Source organism: Mustela lutreola, chromosome 9, assembly GCF_030435805.1.
Source record: "Mustela lutreola isolate mMusLut2 chromosome 9, mMusLut2.pri, whole genome shotgun sequence".
In the NCBI taxonomy this organism is placed as follows: domain Eukaryota; kingdom Metazoa; phylum Chordata; class Mammalia; order Carnivora; family Mustelidae; genus Mustela; species Mustela lutreola.
The window spans coordinates 14,252,356-14,269,856 of record NC_081298.1 but is presented as its reverse complement, the minus strand read 5'-3'; the positions used below and the strand labels follow the sequence as shown (position 1 = coordinate 14,269,856).

Sequence of the window (17,501 nt, the reverse complement as noted above, 5' to 3'; positions counted from 1 at the left end):
TGTGTGCAAGGATTCTGAGTGGTGGATCCTGTTGGTGGCTCTGAAGTCATGTCCCAGAACGGGGTCTCTAGTCACGTGGATGGCTTTTTAGGACCCTTGAAGATCTGCTGGGCCTACCCCCCGTTGCAAGCCGAGGGGCCACTTCAATCCTGCACCTGCCCCTGCCTGGCCGCAGGAAAAGGGAAAGAGCTCGTCTCACACCTTTCCCTGTACCCCTTTTAGTAGCCAAGAATCAGAGACAGCTCTGCAGTTTGGTTTGACTCTATCCTTCTCCCTTCTATTGGAGACAGGACAAAATTTTGGAGGAATATATGTTGAGGAACTGTCCTTAACTAGAATAAAGCGAACTGATTCTAGACCAAATCCTGCCATTCACTGGCATTGTGTGTCCAAAGGCTGTCATTGCTCTTCTTTGGGCCTTAGCTTTTTCATCTGTAAGATGAAAGTTGTCCATTAGATAAGATGATTGATGTGATCCTCTCTAGCCCTGGAACTCTCCTGAAACTTAGAGGGCCAGTGCTGGGGGCTAAGAGTGAGTCTGAAAATGCTTTCCCCTTGGATTTCCCGTGCTCTCACCCTTGGATGTTTAGATATTCCAGAGACACAAAGGGTCCAAACCTCCGATGCTTCTTCCTGAGATGTCTCCACCACTGGCTCAAGTCTGGATTCTAGGGGTTCTCCCAGAGAGGTCCCAGGACACTCAAGCTTCTGGAGGACTGGTGTCAGGGGAGGAGAAGGGACACAGAGAGTATGCTGGCTCTGGAATCCTCAGAAAGCAATCCTGGATTAGGGGATTAGACACTCCCGCCCCAGGAGAAAATCTGATCCCAAACCGACAGGCGGCCTCATTCCTCCCTCCCCCACTCTGTCCCTGGCCAGCCTCCTACCAGCCTGCCCTCCCGCAGGGCTGCACCATCCCCAGTGGGGAGTCAGCCATCCTTGGAATCTCACTGGTGCCTTCTCTCCTCCTCACCACATCTTCCCAGGGTCATTCTACAGTCTGAGGGTCCCTGTCCGTGGTCTCCTGGGATTTGTCTTGAGGGTGAAAATCTAGGACTCAGTCTAAGAACAATGAGAGGGTTCACTGCAACTCCTCAGGTTCCACTCTTCTCATTTTAAGACAGGATGAGCCAGACAGTTCAGCCCAGTGATCCTGAACCCCTGGGGGCAGCACAGTGCTTTAGTTAAGGGCTCTGGCCTCAACACCCCCACCGCCCACCGCCGTTTCCAACCTCTTGAATAGCGATTTGGGAAAGGGTCTGGTTTTCCGCTTCTCTTCAGGGCTGGCCTCCCCAGCTTTGCAGACAGGCTCCCTAGGGACCAATATCCCATGGCGCCCCACCCCCGCCGCCTCAGTACTTCTCGCTTTCCCCCTAGGGGTCACCCCAGACCCCCAGCCAGGCAGCCGCTGCGGGGCCGCCTCCCCGCGGCCGCGACCTAGTTCCCTGCCGTTATTTTTAGGGCGCGGGATGGCACCTGCCCACGTGCCGGCCCCGCCTGTGCCGGGGAGTGGGGGGCGGGCGGAGCTGCGTCTGCTCGTGGGAGGCGAGGCCCCGGTCCCCCGCAGCACCCCCTCCATCCCACCGTGCAAGCCCCCGGTTTTCGTGCGAGGGGGCCTCCAGCAGCGCTCTGCCCGCCCCTCGTCTCCTCTTCTTCCTCCCTCTCTCGCTCCCCCCCAAAACCCCGCCAGTGGCTCACGCCTCCTGCATACGGGATGAGGTGAGCAGCGCCGCCGCTGAGAGGGGGCGCGCGCGGGTGTGAGCGTGTGTCCGTGTGCGAGTGTGTGTGCGCCGGGCGGGCGGGCACTGCAGCTTCTTCCTCCGTGGAGCGGAGAGCGAGAGAGAGCTAGAGCGAGCGAGAGAGCGGCGAAGGCGGGCAGAGGGGCGCGGGCGAGGCGGAGCAGCCATCCCCGGGCCCGGCGCCGCGTCGCCACCATGCTAAACAACCTGACGGACTGCGAGGACGGCGATGGGGGAGCCAACCCCGGTAAGCAGCGGCCCGGGGGTGGCGAGGGAGGGGGCGGCGAGGCGAGGAGACAGCTCTAGGGTTAGAGGCAGAGCGGGGGCCGTCTCCTTCAGAGAAGAGGCTGAGACTGACCGGGGCGGTGGGCGCCCAAGGCGGCCTGGAGCCCCGCTCCATTGGAATGCGCCAGGCGCTGTCCGAGGTGCTGGAATGCGCCGCGCCCCGAGCAGGGCTGGGGGCCCCCGAGGTGTTGCTGTTGCCCACAGCCCGGGGGCAGACGTGGGTTAGCTAAGCGGGGGAGGCTGTGGGAAGAGGATGGAAGAGCTAGAATGGGCTGACGTGGACCTCGACAGGCGGGTGGAGGGTTCCTTCCCCAAGAAGGGACCCCGGCGTCCTGGCGCAGAGCGTTGACCGGCGGCGCGGGGAGGGGGTGGGGGGTGCAGTCTGCTGCAGTCCCTCGCTCTGAGACTTCCAGCTGAAAGGTGGGGGGAAGGTGCCCATGGGGGGTTGAAGCCATATGACAGCCCCCGTCCGGGCTGCGGTGTCTCCTTAAGGGGACACTTGGTGCAATCCTGGCCCCCTCCCCCAAAGCTGCCCGAGGTCCGACCTCAGACTGAAGCGTGCCTCCTCCGGAGATTTTCGGCTCTACTTTGCGGAATCTCCCTCTCCCTTTCGCGTACCCATGGGTTCCTATTCAGGACGGGAAGCAAGATCACCCTTTCTTCCCTCATTCCCCTTCCTTTCGGCACCCTGGGATGACAGTGAGGTTTCCAGGGCGGGGGAAGGGGGAGCCTTTCTAGTCAGCTCTGCTAGCTTCCCCAGTGAGGCCTCAGGAATGGGGTCCCAGCAGCTGAATCCCCCGCGCCGCGGCGCGGACACTGCGGACGCGCTGCAGTGGGTGCGGAGACTCGCTAGGAGCCCAGGGGCTTGAAGCAAGTCCTTTTGCTGCTCTTGCTTTCCGCCGCCCTCCTCCACGGTTTCCCTGCTTCGAGGTCTTTGGGGCCAGCCACCCCCTTGGGCTCCCAGGCCCCCCGCCGCCCCCCAGCGGTCTCAGCCATCCATCACGGCTGTCAGCCGCCCCCACCCCCCACCCTCCAGCGGCGCTGCGTCCCCTGCGCACTAGCGCGCCTCCCGCTCCGGCTGTCTGCGCTGCGAGTCTTCAAACGCTCCCCTGGGCATTGCTTGACCCTCTGAGCTGAAACTCTTGCAGACCTCCCCGGGGGATGGCCAAAGAGACCCAAGGACTGAAAGAGTGGGATCTTCCAGGGACTGGGAGCCTAGACTTGAAGTGTTCCGGATCTTGGATCCAAGTCAGAGCCAAGTGGCCGCTTGGGAAAGCTGTGGACACCAGGTTCCCCAATTCTTTGTCTAAGACCCCCTTTTCCTCCCTGAAGTAGAGTGGTATACAGAGGTTGGAGCCACTGGCTGGCCAGCTAGCGTATCCATCTCTCCGGTGACCTGGGGGTTGCCTCATCCAACAGCAGCCCCCCTCCCCAACAGGGAGGCTTAGGCTATGGGGGAAGAGGGTTTGGCAAAGTCGAGTCTGCGGCAGATCCAGGCCCCCCGATGCGGTGCCCAGGGGACGAGTTGTGTGTGTGTGTGGGGGTCATTGCCATCTGGGATCCCCTTCAGATGCCTTCAGTCTGAGGACAGGGGCTCAGCCGCAAAGATAATCTCTGCCCCCCCCCCCCCGCACAGAGTATTGTCCAATCCCCCAGCCCCTGCTTTCTCTACCCCTAGGTTTTTGCATTTCTGGGTCTTGGGGTTTCCATGGGGTCTCAGGAGGGCTAGAAAAGAGGCATTTATGTGTGTGGAACAGGAGTGGAACAGGAACTCCCTTTGGTTCTACCCACTCCCCATTAGTTTCTAGACTCAGTGTAGACGGTCTGTCTGCAGACCTTCTCTCTCTGTGTAGGGTCCAGGACCTGGAACTAGAGTGGCCAGGACCTGCGTTGGATGTTTGGGTTCCCAGAGAGAGGCAGACTCCCAGCGATGCCCCAAGATGTTCGTAGGGGACCTAAGCACCTGCTGGGCTTCAGGGAAGAGGGTCTATCAGACCAAGAGCCTCTGCCTTCTCTGATCTTAGGTTCTTGGGGATGTAGGTGAAGACCTGGGTACTGACCCCAGGGAGGTGGTACTATCCCTAGGAGTAAGAGGGCTCCTCTGGACTAAAGAAGAATCCTCTGGACTAAAGAAGACCCCTATCCCCTTGGGGTCTGACGCCTTCCCCCACTTCCCCAATCTGGCTTGGGGATTCCCCCAGGCCTGGTCCGAGGCCCCTGGGGGAGGATCCTTAGCCCGCGCCGCTCGCCTGTTTCCTCCCCTGGAGCTCTGGCCGCCGCAGCTTAATTGAAAGCCGATTTGGGCTGAGAGCTCCCAGGGGGCGGGGGCCGGGGCGGGGGCCAGGCGGAGAGGGCTCAGCCTCAGTCTGGCCCTGCCTCTCGCGCGCGCGCCACTCGCCGCTACCCATGAGCCTGCGTCCTGGCTCTGAGGATTCAGGGCGAGTTCCCCTGGCTCCTTTGAGAACTCCTGAAGCTCGCCCCTCTCCCCGCAACCAGTGCGCTCGCCGTTCCAAGGAGGGGATGAAATCAGCCCGCGGCAGACGCGGCGGACGGCCTGGTGTCCCGTCCAGATGGCGGGTGGAAGGGCGGGACCCAGGACTAGCCTATCGAGCCGTCCTCTTCCCGGCCCTCCGCTCCTAGCTGGGATCCGGCCCCGAGCCTGGCTCCGCGCTGCGCGTCGCGTTACATAAGCGGCTGCGGGCGCGTGGCCGCCTCGGCTCGGCGCTGCGCTCTCTGCCCGCGCGGTCGCCATGGAGACCGGCGCGGGGCTGCCTAGTAGCCGGATCTCCGGCCAGGACGCCCGCCTTGCCGCCCAGCACGGGCCCCGGGACCCCTTGAGGGAGGAGGGGCTTGGGAGGGGGCGTGAAAGGCAGAGAGGAGGGGCTCTCGTGTCCGGCTGTTCTGGCCCCTGTTCTGGCCCCTGAGCGACGCCGCCGGGAGAGAGACCCAGACCCACAGGGGACTTAAATCTTGGGGCTTGGGGAGGGGCATAGGATGGGGACCCCGGTCTGGGTGGAGCACCAGATACATGAATAATAATCGTACTCATAATAGCCCCAATAGTTCCGTTTATGTGCCAGGCACACCCAATACGCATTATTTCCCCTAATCCTCAGGACAGCCCAGTGAGTTAAGTACAATTATTATCCCTTTGCAAAAGAGGAAACTGAGGCTTAGAGAGTTTAAGCGACTTGCCCAATATATTGACACAGCCTAGAAAACTGGGACTGGAGCCTAAATCTTGACCCCAACGCTTTTCCTTAACCACCAAGAAATTTGCTCTCATTCGCCTCAAACCCTCTTGTACCCTCCATAGTGTGGTTAGAATCTGAAACATCTTGTCAGCATTTTAAAAGGAGGAGGAACCCACTTCTCTTTTTTCATTTCTCATGTTCTCTGGCCCCTGACAGCTCTTCTGAGACCCTGGGGGTTTGGAAGGGAGCCTGGGGGAATTTACCTCCGAAGACTCCCCCTGCCCCCAGCATTTATTATGTGCTAGGTTCTCACTGTGGAAAAGGTCTGTCATTTCCAGAAACTCATATGTAAGAAGGAAGAGGTGATGGTCTCCACCCCCCCCCCCGCCCCCGTTTGGGAATCAGGAGTCCCTGCCTGATGGATGAGGTGGAGGTGGGGGCAGGAGAAGTTGTCCCTTGATTCGGTGAGGCATCTCTTTCTTCCCTCTTCCACGACTTTGAGTCAGGTTGAGATTGGATTTGTAACAGGTTGTGCTCTAGGGATGGACCCCTGCTGGGTGACTAAGGAAGGTTTCCAGGAGGTAGGAAGAAGAATGGGGAAGGATTTGGGAAGATGGAGGTGGAGAGAGACATGACAGGAGATGAGAGGACCGGAAATTCAGAATACATAGGGCCTCAACGTCATTCGGGATTTATTTATTGGAGAGTCTCCCCAGGGTCTAGAGAGATGTCTGCTACTGGGATTCAGCCCTAGAAGTGAGAAAGGATTCTGGCTGAAGCCAAGGTTAGGTGCCTGTGGGGGTCTCCTACATCTCTTTGAAAGGACCTCTCCTAGGTGTCCAAGAGCTTTTCTCCTTGGGTGATCTCAGCCAGATACATGGTTTCACACACTTCCTCCACATATTCTCATGGGTTACCATCATCTTTTCTCGGCCCAACTTCTTTCCTGGGTGCCAGACTCTATATATCCAAGTGGCTTCTGGACTTACTTGCTTGAGTGTCCTATTCTGCCCTACCGTCGATTGAATTCAGCATCTTCCCCACCCTCCGTCTCTTCTCTGCCCCTGTTAACTAAATAGCGCTGTCACCCACCCATTAACCTACGCTAGAAGCCCAGGCATTTTCCTGATTCCCCCTTCCCACCTCCCCAAACATCTGGCATAGAAATATGCGCCAGTAATTCTCGAGTCTGCCCTTTGTTCTGCATTGCTCTGGTCTGGGTCATCATCAGCCCTTGCCTGGATTGCTGAAAGTCTCAAACCAGCATCTGTGTTTCTTCATCTAAAGGCTAGAGTGGTTGCTCTAAAACACAGCTCCCTTCATGGCACTTTTTTGCCTGAAACTCTTCAATGATTTCCCCTTGTCCTCTGGATGAAGGCCCAAATCTTTAACATGGTCTGCTAATCATTTAAGGACCCAGCCCACACTTTTGGAGGCTCAGCTCTTCATAGGTGAGTCTCCACGTTTCAGCCCCTCTCTCCATGCCCCTTCGTCAGACTCAAGCCAGACCAAACTTCTTTCAGCATCTCTGACCCACTCTGTTCACTCTCCCCTCTCAGCCAGCGAACATGCTGTTCTCTGTGCTGGAACAACCTCCCTCCTCCCTCCCGGTCTAGCTCTTACTCATCCTTCAGTTCTCAGCCTCCTCGTCACTTCCTCTGGGAAGCCTTCCGTGACCTCCCAGGATGGGCTGAATGCCTCTCCTGTATTCCCACAGTCCCTTGTTCATCTTCTATGACAGAATTTACCACTCTGGGTTGGAAATTCCCACATCCTAGTTTATCTCTCCTGCCTGTGGGTTCCGTGTGGCAGGGACAGTGTCTTGGTCTGTGTTTATTCCCCCCTCCCTCCCCATGCCCGTATTGGCACATGGGAGAGAGCCAGTGAATATGTGTTGACGGAAGATACATGAGGAGCACAGAAGATGCCAAATGGGTCACTTCTCCAAGAGGTGGAGTTTCCTTTGGGCCTCGGGCTGTAGTGTTCTCTATCTTTGCCTCTGGGAAAGAGCATGCTTCCATCCCAGAACACCAGCAAGGTCCCAGGTATGGTCAAGGAGGGGAACCAGGAGAATTGAGGGTGTCCTGGTGAATGGAGAAGGACCCCCAAGAGCAAGGAAGCACTCACATGTTCATTAAAAACTGGGCTCTTTGTACGTGCTGTCCGCTGAAACAGCTCGGCGGGATACCATTAGCTACGGAGGTTCAGAGAGTTCAAGTGGCCCCGCAGCTGGATGCGCGGGCAGAGGGATGACAACCAGCTGACGCCAGACCCCTGGCTCCTCTGCCTTCGCAGGTGATGGCAACCCCAAGGAGAGCAGCCCCTTCATCAACAGCACTGACACAGAGAAGGGAAGGGAGTATGATGGCAAGAACATGGCCCTGTTTGAGGTGGGTTGCTGGGGCGCGCCCCCTCCCCATTTCATTTCCCCGTTCATCGGCCATCCCTCCCTCCCTCAGGAGGTGTCCTCCTCTCCATGCCCTCCTCAGGCCCACCTCATGCTCCTTCCCGTCACCCCTGCTGCCCCCTCTCCTCATCCTGCCATGTCTTTCCCTGTTTTCCATGCTCGTTCGTTCCTCCTCTTCCCCCGAGTCATCCCAGCCCCCCCGTGGTTCGAGATCCTTGACCCCACCTCTCCCGGCCTCCTGCCATGTAGCCTGCCTGTCCCTTCCCTAGGACCTTGTGTCTTACCACTGCCCCCCCTCCCTCCGCAGGAGGAGATGGACACCAGCCCCATGGTGTCCTCCCTGCTCAGTGGCCTGGCCAACTACACCAACCTGCCCCAGGGAAGTAGGGAGCATGAAGAAGCAGAAAATAATGAGGGTGGAAAAAAGAAGCCAGTGCAGGTGAGGGCCTTGGGGAAAAAAGGATGAGGGAGGAAGGAGGGGTGGGGGGGGAGAGGATGGGGAGACAGAAGAGTGTCCACTGAAGGGGTGGGTGATGGAGGCAGAGAGCTGGGAGTTAGGGGGCAGAGGGTGAGGAGGGGTTGGGGGATGAGGGGTAGAGATCAAAGAAGGAGGGGAGAGGGGGAGGGGTGGAGCACCAGAGGGCAGAGGGATGAAGGGATGGGGGTGGAGAAAGGCAGAGAGATGGAGAAAGGGGAGAAGGAGTGGGTCTGGGGTGTTGGAGGTGATCAGCAGCTGCCGGAACTGACAGTGGCCTCGTCGGCAGGCCCCACGCATGGGCACCTTCATGGGCGTGTACCTGCCGTGCCTGCAAAACATCTTTGGCGTCATCCTCTTCCTGCGACTCACGTGGGTGGTGGGCATCGCGGGCATCATGGAGGCCTTCTGCATGGTCTTCATCTGCTGCTCTTGTGTGAGTGACGCCTTCCCCTCCCTGCTCCGGACCGCTGGGCCAGAGCAGGAACCTGGGGTGGGGGGTGGGGGGGAGGGAGGCGGGGAAGCATGAGACCTGAGCTTTTTATAGGAACCACTGCGTATGAGCTTTGAGAGTAAATTAGGTCTGACTGGTCCTTCCTGCATCTCACAGGCTGCTCCCCGATGGCCACTAACCAGGTTTCACCTGGATCTGTGTTTGGGGGTGTGTGTGTGTGAGTGAGTGTGTGTATAATTACACAAGTAATGCAGATTCATTGATGAAAAAGATAGGCGTAGTGAAGGAAATCAAATCCTTCTAACCTGGAGCCTTGAAAACCGCAGTCGTTAACATTGTGGTCGGCCCCGGGCTCACAAAAAATGGCAGCGTGGGTCACAGACAGCTTTGTAACAGGATCCTTTCCATCCTCCCTAAAATATCAAATATTCACCAAACACCTCCTTCTCGCCATGTTTCCATTTCCTCGCACGCGACCCGAGAGCCACCTCTGCGTGTGTGGTAGCCAGGACTGACGCTAGTACCCCTATTTTATTTCTTTTTCACTTTTATTTTGACGGAATTTCAGACATGGAGAAAATTTGCGAGAATAGAACAGACATTAACCCATTATCGTTTTTATTCCCTTCTCTAAGTACCGTTTTCCCCTTGAATTTGAGAGCAAGTTGCAGACATGATGCCTCTTTATCCCAAATCCTTCAGTGTGTGTTTACTAAAAACGAGGACATCCCCTTACATAACCACAGTGCAATGATCAAACCCAGGCAACTAACATTGAGACATTAACGATGTCTTAATAGTGACCCCTTAATCATGGTTGAGCAGCAGGCCTCATTCAGATTTTGCCAATTGTCCCAATCATGTCCTCTGTAACTGGAGGAAACTCAAGATCATGTTTGTATTCATTTATGAGCTCGTTTTAGCCTCCATTAATCTGGAGCAGCGCTTCCTTCTTTGTTTTTCATGGCATTTCCACTCTGGAAGAGCATGGATCAGTCAGTCTGTAGAACGTCCCTCAGTCTGGGTTTGTCCCACATCTGCTGAGGATCAGATTCAGCGTGTGCCTTTAGGTAGGAAGACAGCACGCCTATTTTATCGATAAAGACACTGAGGCTTAGAGAAGTGAAGGGACTTGTCCCAGGTCAGACAGCTGGTCAGAGGCCAAACTGGGATTTCCAGAGCTCTCTGATGAGCACACGTAGCTTGTGATGCTTCCGTGTGCGTGGTGAATAAGAGGTTTTCTTGACAAGAAGGACTTGGCAGGAGTAGAAGTTGGAACACGACCAGGGAGAAGCTCAGCAAGGACTTGTGGGTTTGGCAGGTGTTTATGGGGTATAAGGTTTGGCCTTTACCCAGGGCATCGCGGCCCCTGCCCCAGCTGCCACTCTGATGATCTCTCTCCCGACAGACAATGCTCACGGCCATCTCCATGAGTGCTATTGCAACCAATGGAGTTGTACCTGGTATGTGATGGGGTTTCTTGGAGGGGGAAGGGGTCTGGATGTTTGGGAGGGCGGCCTGGATGGGTGGAAGGAGAGACAGGGCTATGGGGTTTATGGGCCTTCAGGACCAAGAGAGACAATACTGCTAACCTGGGGGCTGGGCTGTGATCCTGGTGGGGTACAGGGGGGCGGTGGTATTAAGGGGAAGGTAGGGAAGCTGTTTATGGAGTTGAACAGGGCAATGCCATATTTCCCTTTGCCTGAGACCCTCCTCTCTGTCATCCTATTTTTCTGAGCCATGACCTCCTTAGAGGGGTAATTAGCTACATGGTAATTAGTGCAGCAAAATCCACTCAGAGTGGCTGGCTTAGTCTCCCACCAGTCCTAGGGCTGCAGCCTGTAAGGCGTGAGGCCCAGAACAACTCCTTTCTCACCTCTGTCCCTGAGCTCTCTCACCCCTAACGGCAGCCCAGCTTCCCTCGAACGACTCGCTGACACCAGGTTCTTTCTGCAGCTGGCGGCTCCTACTACATGATTTCCAGGTCTCTGGGCCCAGAGTTTGGGGGCGCCGTGGGCCTCTGCTTCTACCTGGGCACTACCTTCGCTGGGGCCATGTACATCCTGGGCACCATTGAAATCCTGCTGGTGAGAGGGGTCGAGGAGAGGGTGTGGGGTTCCAGGCTGTCAGTCAGTTTACTAATGCTCCCTGGACACCCCCTAGGGAGAGGTCCAAGCCCCTCAATGAGGCCAAAAGGAAATCAGATGTGGTTCTGTCTTTTTTTTTTTTTTTAAAGATTTTATTTATTTATTTGACACAGAGAGAGAGAGATCACGAGTAGGCAGAGAGGCAGGCAGAGAGGGAGGGAGAAGCAGGCTCCCCACGGAGCAGAGAGCCTGATGCAGGGCTCGATCCTAGGACCCTGAGACCATGACTTGAGCCAAAGGCAGAAGCTTAACCCACTGAGCCGCCCAGGTGCCCCTGTGCTTCTGTCTTTCAAGAATTCACAGTCTAGTTGGGGAGACAAGATACAGTAATTACGTAACCGAACAGCTGCTGTTCATCGGGCACCCACTGTGCTCTCAGCAGAGTTCCAATCGCTTTACAGTCATTTTCTTGAATCCTCATGAGGATTCAGTATTATTATGCCCATTTTACAAATGAGAAGCTCAGAGAGGTGACGACTTGCTCAAGGTCACTCAGCTACTAAGTAGTAGAGGTGGATCAATAAGAGTAAAATCGTGGTAGAAATAATAATAATAAAAAAAAATGATGTCACACAATAGCTGCGTCTCAGTTGCCTGTCACGTGCCTGGGACTGCGCTGGCTTCCCAGTGCGTGTTCACTGTCCAGGGCTGGTGACCAGTAGGCTGCAAAAGAGAAGAAGGATGTGAGGGAGCCGAATAAAGAGACCTGTTAGGAGTAGCGACTGATGAGAAGAAGTCAGGTTGCTGGTCAGTATTTGAAGGGGAGGCTGCCGATGTGGGTCTTGGCTCTTTGGGCCCCCTCTGTGAAGAGGTGGGAGCTAAGCAGGGTTGCCTGGCACACAGAAAGTGGGGCTGACATTTTCCAAGCCCCTACCGTATCCAGGCTCCTTGGCCTGCAATTTATCATTTTAGTTTGTCCTAACAACAGTTCCATGAGTTAGATAATGTCCCCATTTTACAGAGGAGGAAAGCAGAGTTTAGGAATTTTAAGGAACATGTGGAAGGGATATGGAGCTGTGCCTTTCTGACCCCAAAGCCAGTGCTTTTCCACTTTATCGCACTGTCTTAGAGAATGGAAACTAAAAGATGCAGCGTCTGGTTTGGGGGCAGAACGGAGGAGTCTGGGGCCAGGGAGGATGGATGGTGAATAAAAGACCCAAAAAGCCACATTCTGAGAGGATAATAATAGACCTCCATGACTTAAAAAATTAAATAATTTAAAAATTATTATAAAAACAGTTCAGCCCATTGGGTAAAACTGCCAATATATCAGAGAACATAAAAAGGGAAATAATAATTGCCCGAACAAAATCATCATTAACATTTTGGTGTATTTCCTTCTATTTTTTTTGGTTTGTTTTACAACATAATATTGTATTTTGTCTTTGTAAAATAGATCTGTATGGGTTTCCCTAAATAATTAGAAGCTCCCTTTGTAAATATCATTTATAAATGAAAATAACTTTTCTAAGAATAGAAACATATTAATATTTGGTATGGGAATTTTAGAAGATACACATGTGCAGAAAGAATACAGATGATCACATCTCCTCCTATCAGTGGATGTCATTTCCAGTCTTACACTACTGTAAATATGCCGTGATGAGCATTTTTTTTTCCCCAAAGTGTCTTTCTGCACTTTGGGTTATATCCTTGGGGGTGATTCTTGCTTTGTCACTCACCTGACCTCCTTGGCCCTCTTCTGCAGGCTTACCTCTTCCCAGCTATGGCCATTTTTAAGGCAGAAGATGCCAGCGGGGAGGCAGCAGCCATGCTGAACAATATGCGTGTGTATGGCACCTGTGTGCTCACTTGCATGGCCACTGTGGTCTTTGTGGGCGTCAAGTATGTCAACAAATTTGCCCTTGTCTTCCTGGGTTGTGTCATCCTCTCCATCCTGGCCATCTATGCTGGGGTCATCAAATCTGCCTTCGACCCGCCCAACTTCCCGTAAGTGCTTTTGCTCTGAGCCTAAGGCATTGTCTTCCTCCTCCCTGGCTCGGTTTCTGGGTCTGCAGTGCCAGCCCCTGCCCACCTCCCTCTCCTCATCTCTCAGAATCTGAGTGATTGTGGATTCAGAGCAACCTCCCTTTGGAGCGAAAAGCTCTCCTGGTTTGGGGGGAATCTCTGCAGGGTGGGGTAATATGTTCTGCAGGTGGGCAGAGTTTCCCCTGTGAGGGTCAACTACTTGCAGGTGGGGGGGGGGCTTAGGAAGAACCATGTGGGACGATTTCTTTTTTTTTAAATTTTTAAATTTTTTACAAACATATATTTTTATCCCCAGGGGTACAGGTCTGTGAATCGCCAGGTTTACACACTTCACAGCACTCACCAAAGCACATACCCTCCCCAATGTCCATAACCCCACCTCCCTTCTCCCAACCCCCCCCCCCCCCCCCCCCCCGCCAAGTGGGACGATTTCTGAAGGGATGACTCTCTATGTTAAGGGAGCATTTCCTGGATGGGGACAAATTCCTGGAATAGGACAACTTATTAGTGTTGGACACCTTTTCTATCATGGGCAAGGTCACAGAAGAGAGGGTCTAGGGGCTCAGATGTCTGTGGGCTGTGCCTCTTTCTTAAGGACAGATTCCCTTTCATGTCACTGCCAGGATGACGCACGGAGGCTGTTGTCCATGGTGCTGAAACACAGCGTTGCACTAAAACGGTGCTTCTTGGCGGTGGCTGCATATTAAAATCGTTTGGGGGAGCTTTGAAAAAACACTGATTCTGGGCTCCATCCCAACTAAATCAGAATCTCTGGATATGGGGCCCTGGGATCTGTGTTTTTTAGAGCTCCCCCAGTGGTTCTATTGTGAAGTCAAGACAAGGTTATGTCCTTCCCCCATCTTCCTCCCTTGTTTCTCTCCCTAGGATCTGCCTCCTGGGGAACCGCACACTGTCTCGCCATGGCTTTGATGTCTGTGCCAAGCTGGCTTGGGAAGGAAATGAGACGGTGACCACAAGGCTCTGGGGCCTTTTCTGTTCCTCCCGTTTCCTCAACGCCACCTGTGATGAGTACTTCACCCGAAACAATGTCACGGAGATCCAGGGCATCCCTGGCGCCGCCAGTGGCCTCATCAAAGGTCTGGGGGAGGGAAGAGGGCTGGTGTCCAGGAAACACTACAGGGATTGTGGGTTAAACGGTCAGGATTAAGGAACTCTCCTTGGGATTCACTTAAATTCAATGAGTTTTAATTGAGCACCTACTCTGGTCCATGTTCTGTCCTTTGTATCATGGAGGAATATCAGGGAGCCTTCAAATATCTTACCACCTAGTAGCAAAGAAAGTCATCAGTTTAACAACTATTCACTAAGCATTTTCTTAGTTTCTAGGACTGTGCTAAGCACCAGGAATACAGAGTAAATAAGTCACAGTCCTTGGCTTCAAGGAGTCTAATAGCTGACACAGATGTATTTGCAAATAAATGGCAATTTGAGTAGATGTGCATTCAATGAACAAAGACCTCACAGCAGAGGGACCAGTCATGTGTACAAGGTGGCAAGACAAGCCTTACTAGACTCATCTTAGAAGAGTTTTGAGGGAAAAATAAAAAAATAAGAGATTTTGAGTTATACTAGGGGAATAAAGGAATTAAGGGAGAAGAACAGCTTGCCTGAGAGCATGCAGACAGAGAAGAGCATATTGTGTCCTTCCAACCACAAATAATTTGGTATGACTGGGGCATAAAGTGCAAAGGAAGGAGGGGCAAGAAATGATGTTGAAGAGGCTGGCATAAGCCAGATTGTGGCAGGCCTTGGAAGCCATGTTGAAGTGTTTGAACCATGTCCTAAGGACAATGAGGAGCCACCAAAGGGGTTCAGATAAGAGAAGAACTTGGTCAGCTCATCATTTCTAAAGGTTCACTCTGGCTGTTAATATGGATAAGGTAAAAGGGAGAGAGAACAGTGGCAGGGAGTCCAGGAAGAGGGTGATGCTGAGTCCAGGAGAGAGATGATGGTTTTCTAATCTAGCGCGATGGAGTGATGTCAGTGGGCGTGGAACAGCAGTTCTTCCCCATGACTGTTTTGTCCCCCAGAAGACATGTAGCAATGTCTAGGGACAATTTTGGCTATCACAACTCGATGCTTGTTACTGGCATCTAATGCATAAAGACCAGGATTTTGCTAAACATTCTACAGTGCTGTAGGACAGCTCTCCATGACATTTTGGTCCAAAATGTCAGTAGTGCAGAAGTGGGGGAACCCTGGAATAGAGAGAAGGGGCATATTTGAGAAATATTTAAAAGGAATAGTGGGCAGAAGTCGGAGATGGTTTTGAAGTGGAAATGGGCAGGGGAGCAGCTGAGGGCAACATAAAACTGTCTGAATTGATGGTGGTGGTGCCATTTGTTGAGACAAGAGGCACAAAAGAGGAGCTGGTTTGAGGTGGCTGGGTGCTGAGATCGGTTTGGGACACAATGAATCAGCCTGAGAGAGCTCTTTATATGATTTTTTTACCCCACTAGACAGGACTATTTGAGGGCAAGGACTAGATCTGATTCACGTGCAAAGCCTCTGGACATGGCCTGGCCCAAAGCAGGAGCTTAGGAAATGTTGGTGGAAATAAAATAGAGCCAAGACCCCAGGGAAGTGAGAAGTGGTTGACACTGACCCTTCCTTTTTGCCCACCCCACCTCCTGGCCCTAGAGCTCTAACACCCTGACTTCTGGTCTTCCTCCTGAGCATCCTCTCTCCCCCCACAGAGAACCTCTGGAGCTCCTACCTGACTAAAGGGGTGATTGTGGAGAGACGTGGGATGCCTTCGGTGGGCCTGGCGGAGGGCACCCCTGTCGACATGGACCATCCTTATGTCTTCAGCGATATGACCTCCTACTTCACCCTGCTGGTTGGCATCTACTTCCCCTCAGTCACAGGTGAAGGGGAGCTCAGAAGACTCCTGGGACTGATGGGTGGGGAGAGTCAATAATGATGTGAGAAATTTCTTAGTCCTACAATCTCATCACATGGGCAGGAGCCAACAATCCAGTTCCCATTGCACAGATGAGGGAATTAAGGCCAGGAGAAGCCAAAGAATATGGCCAAGGTCTCAACACCAGTTGGTATGCCAGGACTAGATCCCAGGCTACCTGACTCCGGGGTTGGTGTCCTTTCTTCTTATTCTGTTTGGTCTCCTGTGGACCCTGTCCTAGCTGTTCCTCTGTTCACAGGGATCATGGCTGGTTCTAACCGCTCTGGGGACCTACGGGATGCCCAGAAGTCAATTCCCACTGGCACTATCCTGGCCATTGCCACCACCTCTGCTGTCTGTATCCTGCACTGCTGGGCTGGGAGCACCCTGGGCGGGGAGGCCTGGGGGGAAGGCAGCTTCAGCTGCTGCCTCACCCAGCTAGCTTGGGAAGAGAAAGGGGAATGTCACCCTGGAGATTCTCCTTCATCCTCTACTACAGATATCAGCTCCGTTGTTCTGTTTGGGGCCTGCATTGAGGGGGTCGTCCTGCGGGACAAGTAAGTAAGGGAATCAGGGCTGATTCTGTCCTGGGTGGTGGGTATAGGGGACTAAATTCTGGGAAACAGACACAGCACGGAGTGCTGAGCTTGTGCAAGGGGAATTGTGGGAGGAAGGTCTCACAGGGTTGCTCACAAACTTACCTTATATTATATTTTATCTTGCTCAAGAAGCTTGGATGGTGTCTCTCTCTCTCTCAAGGATAATACTACTTCCCCCCCTTTAAAATCTATGAACTCATTTAACATTTCCTAGATGTCTATGTGTTGGTTGTTATCCAGAGTTCTGTGGGGGGAATAAAGATAAATACATACTTTTTGTCCTGAGGGAGCTCTTTGGGGGCTGGTAACCATGCTCAACAACAGACTTGGAATGCAGCGTGGCAAGAGTGGGATAAAGTAAAGTAGAAGCGCTCTGGTTGTGCACAGGACACAGCAGCCCTGTCCCCAGGGGGGCTGGAGAGGAGGAGGTGATGCTGGAAGTGCCTTATGCATGCTTTCTCATTTATCCTCTATTTATTTATTTGGTTTTTTAAAAAAGGATTTTATTTATTTGAGAGAGAGAGAGAGAAGCGGTGAGAGAGGAAACACTAGCAGGGAGAGTGGGAGAGGGAGAAGCAGGCTCCCCCACCGAGCAGGGAGCCCAGTGCAGGACTCGATCCCAGGACCCTGGGATCATGACCTGAGCTGAAGGCAGACACTTAACGACTGAGCCACCCAGGCATCCCCATATCCTCTTCACTTTAAATGTTGTGTAGAGATTACTTAGGTGACTAGGCGTGGGAAGGGCATTCTAGGTGGTGGAAATAGCATGAACAAAGGTAGAGAAGAGAAACAGCTCTAGGGTGTGTGTGTGTGTGTGTGTGTGTGTGCACATGCACGTGGGTGCCTGTAGCTATAAGCAATTCAGAGCTTCTGGAACATACACTTTTGAAGGGTGTGGGCATGCGCCACCAGCAGGGTGAAGTAGGAGGTCTTGTCACAGAAGTCAGTTTCCATGGTGCTGTCCTGGCTTCTGTAAGGGCTGGGGGAATGGGAACATGAGGCTGGAGCCAGTCCTGGAAGCCTGATTTTTGGTACCAGGGCATTAGAGCTTTATTTTATAGAAAACTGCAGGCACCCTGACAGGTTTTAGCAAGGCAGTGACCTGGCCAAATGGACAATTTGCATATATTACACTTATTCACTTTTGAGGGCAACTTAATCAACACTTATTTCATTTAATCATAGACCTCCCACAGGATCGCAAGGGATTCAGCAAGTCATCCAGTAAAACCCTTCATTTGATTCTCGTAGTCCTTCAGCAATGGCCCATTTGAGCATAACCTCTG

General features: G+C 53.4%; 1 protein-coding gene across 2 annotated transcripts in view; it reads left to right on the top strand.

Annotated features, from left to right (window-relative positions):
* Window positions 1-17,501, top strand: part of SLC12A5 (solute carrier family 12 member 5) — a 36,069-nt gene that overhangs the window by 5,809 nt on the left and 12,759 nt on the right. Inside the window, exons 1-11 of one of the 2 annotated variants that reach the window (XM_059133392.1) lie at window positions 1,533-1,986; window positions 7,514-7,608; window positions 7,933-8,064; window positions 8,390-8,536; window positions 9,963-10,017; window positions 10,511-10,641; window positions 12,410-12,651; window positions 13,576-13,787; window positions 15,408-15,578; window positions 15,873-15,971; window positions 16,113-16,170. In XM_059133392.1, coding sequence (XP_058989375.1) covers window positions 1,935-1,986; window positions 7,514-7,608; window positions 7,933-8,064; window positions 8,390-8,536; window positions 9,963-10,017; window positions 10,511-10,641; window positions 12,410-12,651; window positions 13,576-13,787; window positions 15,408-15,578; window positions 15,873-15,971; window positions 16,113-16,170 — 1,394 coding nt within the window. In that variant the 5' untranslated portion in view covers window positions 1,533-1,934. Of the gene's footprint in view, window positions 1-1,532; window positions 1,987-7,513; window positions 7,609-7,932; window positions 8,065-8,389; window positions 8,537-9,962; window positions 10,018-10,510; window positions 10,642-12,409; window positions 12,652-13,575; window positions 13,788-15,407; window positions 15,579-15,872; window positions 15,972-16,112; window positions 16,171-17,501 lie in introns of those variants that run through there. The other variant, XM_059133391.1, reaches the window with a different exon arrangement.